Here is a 5,223-nt window from a genome sequence, read left to right as displayed (position 1 = left end):
TTGCCCCCCCCCCCCCCCCCCCCAAGAAATGGATATGGGCTTGATCATTACTACAATTTTAGGTTGCCAGTGTGTGGCTATGTAGTTGGTAGGACATTTTGGGTGTATGCTAGGTGGTTGACACCAACAGAATAACCATCAGCCATCCCACCCAAACCCACATTAAACAATTTAAATTATTATTATTATTTTAGATGTTCTGTAATATATTAATTTACCACAATAAATGACTAATATTTAACTTTGTCAAATAAATAATTTGCCCCTAAATTAATAATAATAATTATAATTATTAGGGATGCACCGATACCGATACTGGTATCGGGCCCGATACTGAGCTCCTGTACTCGTACTCGTTAAAATGCCCCGATACCAAACGCCGATGCCACACGGCATGTGTTAAGTGTCATATTCAGACAAAGAAACACAGACAACAGACAGCAGAATGGAGTTATTAGAGATTAAAGATGTCTACGAAGTATATGTATGCAATGAATATAAAACATTCAGTATTAATGCCTGTATTGCTGAATTGCGCCAGCTGGTAATCAAAAAAAGCGTGCGGCGGCGCAGATGCGCAAGCTTGTCGAGTGAATATCCCTTTCTCACAGACATCACTGGAAAGTTTGTAGTTCGGTCAAGGATATCAAAAAGTAGTAAGTAAAACAATGCACAAGTTACTTAATGGTAGGGAGGGGGAGAGAGAGAGAGCGCGCACTTCTGTTGTGTGATCTTTATTGATGTTCGCTCACTTAGCACGCATTATTTTAATATTATATATTAAAACTCAAGTGTAAATATAAGACAATTTATAGGGGCATTCACTATAAACGTCATTTATTTTCACCCTTAAGCATACACAACTTTCTGGCGAAAGTGAAACTAACAGACTGTGTGAAATGTGCTAGGCTGTACTGTACTTGTCCCTCTCATTCTGCACCAGTACAAATATGTGTGCGCGTTGCACATGTTTTGCTTGCTTCATGAGTGTTTCTGCATTATATGAGTGACTTTGGAAAATAAATCGCTGCACATTTCAGATGAAAAAACCGCGACTTCTATTTATGAAAATATCACAGTTAGGAGATTGAGAGAGCGTGCACTTCTGTTGTGTGATCTTTATTGATGTTCGCTCACTTAGCACACGCATCATTTGGATTAAAACTAAATCGTAAATATAAGACAATTTATAGGGGCATTCACTATAAACGCCATTTATTTTTACCCTTAAGCATAGACGACTTTCTGGCGAAAGTGAATCTAACAGCCTGTGTGAAATGCGCTAGGCTGTACTTGTCCCTCTCATTCTGCAACAGTACAAATACGTGCACGCGTTGCGCGTGTTTTGCTTGCTTCATGAGTGTTTGTGCATTATATGAGAGGCTTTGGAAAATAATTCGCTGCACGTTTCAGATGAAAAAAACACGACTTCTATTTATGAAAATATCACAGTTTGGAGATTTATAGTGAGTGGTTCCCTGAATTTTTACAGCAAATCGCGTGATTACAGTACTAAGCCGCTGCAATGGAGCAGCTCTAATGCTATTAAATTAAAGATGATGTAGGCTACCATAGAGAGAGAAAAAAAATTAACAGTGAAAGTAACAAAAACTTGTAAAATACATTTTAATGGGCATAATTAAGTGTGAAAATAACAGAAGGATATACAGTCAAACCAAAAAATATTCAGAGACCAGATATAATTTTTGATATTTTTTTACTAGTGGGTGCAGGACACTATAGTTCATTTATGTAAAGTGAGGATGGCAAAATAAACTAAACTGTGATATTTTATACCCAAAAATTCTTCATACAGTGGACTACCAGTAAAATTTATACAAATTTGGGACCAAAAATTATTCAGACCGAGTCTGGGAAAAAATTTAAGTTCAGGTTTGCATGAACCTGGTTGACAGCATGCCCAGGAGACTACAGGCTGTCATTGAGGCTAAGGGTCAACCGACAAAGTATTGATAGTTGTGTAAATATTGACAGCTGTATGAATAACTTTTTGGTTTATTGTAACCAAACATACCTACAAATCCATTACATACCTTTCTATCAAAGTTATCTGACATTATCAAGCTGAATTTGTTCTGACACCGTTTAACTCTGAGTTCTTGTCATATTTTATTACCATTTTCTAATTTTCTAAACTATAGAGAATAAACTGATAATGTGAGAAATGTTGAAGGTGTCTGAATACATTTTGGTTTGACTGTATCTATTTGATAAATTAAGTTAACCAACTAACATTATACATACTCTTTTGGTTTCTGTACCCAATATTTAAAAAATTTACAAATGCAATGAAAATATTGGTATCGGTACTCTGTATCGGCAAGTACCAAAAATAAAAGTATCGGTATCGGGCGAGTACTGGAAAAAGTGGTATCGGTGCATCCCTAATAATAATTATTATTATTATTTAGGGGGAGGGACATGCTCATTGTAGAAAGCATTCACTTGACAAAATGATGTTATTATTACTATTATTATTATCATCATTAATAATTATAATAATTGGATATTTTATTGGACACATTTGTATCTACCTCTGCAAGATGAGTCATTAATATTTTGTTTTCCTGGAGGAGAGAAAATCAAAATTTGTTTGTCTGCTAACAGTCAGCTGTACATTCAGTGTACATTAGCATACAAATGATCTCAAATCTCAAATTCTTAACCCTAAGAATGAGTGATAGTAAGAGTGATGCTATACAAGCATCACTAATCGAGTTTCTGAGTCAATAGTTCTTTAAAATGAATCACTAATTTCTCCAAGCAAAAACAAGCTGTTTTACGGCGATGTATGCAGGTTTTGTGTTACGTGATGAGCTAGAATACAGGCAGTGCCCATGTCTGCCTCACACTCACCTATTCCACACTTTCCACAGATAAGAATTTCATTACCAGGAACCAGAGACATGTCAGAACACACTGAGCATTTGGGTTCTTCCCCAGGGACACCAGCTGTGCGAGAGAACGAGAGAATAAAGCTTCAGTTACCTCGTCACAAAGCAGTAATACCATACTGTCACACACACACACACACATCTCATAGGACACACTGACATTTTAAACCAAATATCTGCTTTCTAGCTTGCTGATGAATTTTTGCTGCTTCTTCTGAAATTAAAAATCCCGGGTTTGTACGATGCATATTCCACTCAACCTCTTACCATGCTGTATGTCTTTCCAAAGCACCCAGAACTTAGAGTTGTCTTCAAACGTCACCAAGCAATTCTGTTTTGAGGTGCTCACCTATAGGGGAAATGGAATAAGGAATGTATGTATTGTGAAATGCAAACATAAAACTGTAATAAACATGAATATATATTTGATTTCATGATTATAGAACATTCTATCAGGTCATGAACATCTCTTCCTCCTGGGACCCAGCAATTCATTTTTGTCCTCTGCAGGGGACATTGATTTTTGGCAATTTCAAATGGCACAGTTTTATATATCTAGTGTATCTTAAAGTGGGCATCCTGGGCTTTCAAAGCACAGTATGATTTTCTTTTTCAAGAAAGACATGTCCCTTTTTTAATAATGTTCTTTGTAAGGTACATCATGTCTTTTCACATTGAACAGGGTAAAAATTAACAATATTCCAATTAAATACGACATTTAGCAATTTGACACAAATAAATGTTCTTATTATTATACAATTTTTTTCCATTGAAAGTTGTTCATATAAAAAATGCACATCAAAACTGCAATTTATCCATATGTTTACACAAATTATGAAATTAATCAGAAAAACAAATGGCAAAGTCTGATTTATCTGTTTAAACTGAAATTTAGAAAAAAAATATCTATTTTTGAAGGAATAGTTTACAAAATAAATAAATAAATTGGCTTAAAATTTACTCACCTTCAGGCCATCCAAGATGTAGATGAGTTAGTTTTTTCATCAGAACAGATTTGGAGAAATTTTGCATTACATCACTTGCTCACCAATGGATCTTCTGCAGTGAATGGGTGCCGTCAGAATGAGAGTCCAAACAGCTGATAAAAACATCTCAATAATCCACAAGTAATCCACATGACTCCAGCTGATCAATTAATGTCTTGTGAAAAGCTGTGTTTATAGGAACCAAATTCATCAATGAGGCATTTTAACTTTAAACCATTGCTTCTGGAAAAAATGCAAGTCCATAAACCATGATAATGCTTCCTTCAGTGAAAAAGTCCATCAAATCCACCAACATATTTGTTTAGAACTGTTTTGGACTGTTTATGCTTGTAAATGGTGCTTGATTTGTGCATATTTCTCTCCTGACTCAGACGAGACAAGTTTTACCCTGGAGAAAGCAATTTTATGGATAGAGGACTTTAGAGTTATTTTAGCCGTGGTTTGAAGTTAAAAACATCTTAATGATGAATTTGTTTATTACAAACATGCAGCTTTTCACTTAACAAGACATAAAATCAGGGGTCACCAAACTCGGTCCTGGAGGGCCGGTGTCCTGCAGAGTTTAGCTCAACTTGCCTCAACACACCTGCCTGGAACTTTCAAGTATACCTAGTAAGACCTTGATTAGCTGCTTCAGGTGTGTTTGATTAGGGTTGGAGCTAAACTCTGCAGGACAGTGGCTCTCCAGGACCGAGTTTGGTGACCCCTGCATTAATTGATCGACTGAAAGATTACTTGTGGATTATTGTGATGTTTTTATTAGTTGTTTGGACTCTGACGGCACCCATTCACTGTAGAGGATCCATTGGTGAGCAAGTGATTCTCAAAATCTGTTCTGATGAACAAACAAACTCATCTACATCTTGGATGGCCTGAGGGGGGAGTACATTTTCAACAAATTTTCATTTTTGGATGAACTATTCCTTTAATGCTGCAAGCATGCTTAACTTAATTCCAATTCTTCATGTTTCCATGCTCCAGTGTCCCAAAGCATAGTAAGTTGAAAAGAGTATGCCAAAAGTCCCCAGATGGTCTACTATTTCAGGTCGATTTTTGAAGTGTGGATCCGTGCACACTCGAATGGCTAAAATTGCCCACAATCCATTGCGCTTTGGCGAAGGATTCGGTCCAGAACTACAAACATGAATAAAACGCGTTAGGAAAACTACAAACGTGGCGGATGCGTACCATCAACGGTTAGGTAGAGAGTAGGGCTGTGTATCACCAGCAAAGTCACGATACGATACGTATCACGATACAGAGGCCACGATACGATATGTATCACGATACATGACTGCACT

At 36.6% G+C, this 5,223-nt stretch overlaps 1 protein-coding gene across 1 annotated transcript in view; it reads right to left on the bottom strand.

Annotated features, from left to right (window-relative positions):
• LOC107557185 (PHD finger protein 19-like) overlaps positions 1-5,223 on the bottom strand; it is a 33,189-nt gene that overhangs the window by 25,887 nt on the left and 2,079 nt on the right. The window contains exons 2-3 of the mRNA XM_016240509.1: positions 3,183-3,264; positions 2,878-2,973 (exon numbers count right to left, since the gene is read on the bottom strand). Of these exons, the coding sequence (XP_016095995.1) occupies positions 2,878-2,973; positions 3,183-3,264 (178 nt within the window). The remainder of the gene's footprint in view (positions 1-2,877; positions 2,974-3,182; positions 3,265-5,223) is intronic.

The sequence above is a fragment of the Sinocyclocheilus grahami genome, unplaced genomic scaffold, assembly GCF_001515645.1.
Source record: "Sinocyclocheilus grahami isolate Dianchi unplaced genomic scaffold, SAMN03320097.WGS_v1.1 scaffold592.1, whole genome shotgun sequence".
NCBI classification, from domain to species: Eukaryota; Metazoa; Chordata; class Actinopteri; order Cypriniformes; family Cyprinidae; genus Sinocyclocheilus; species Sinocyclocheilus grahami.
Note: the sequence above shows the minus strand (reverse complement) of the source record. Positions and strands in the feature narration are given on the sequence as shown.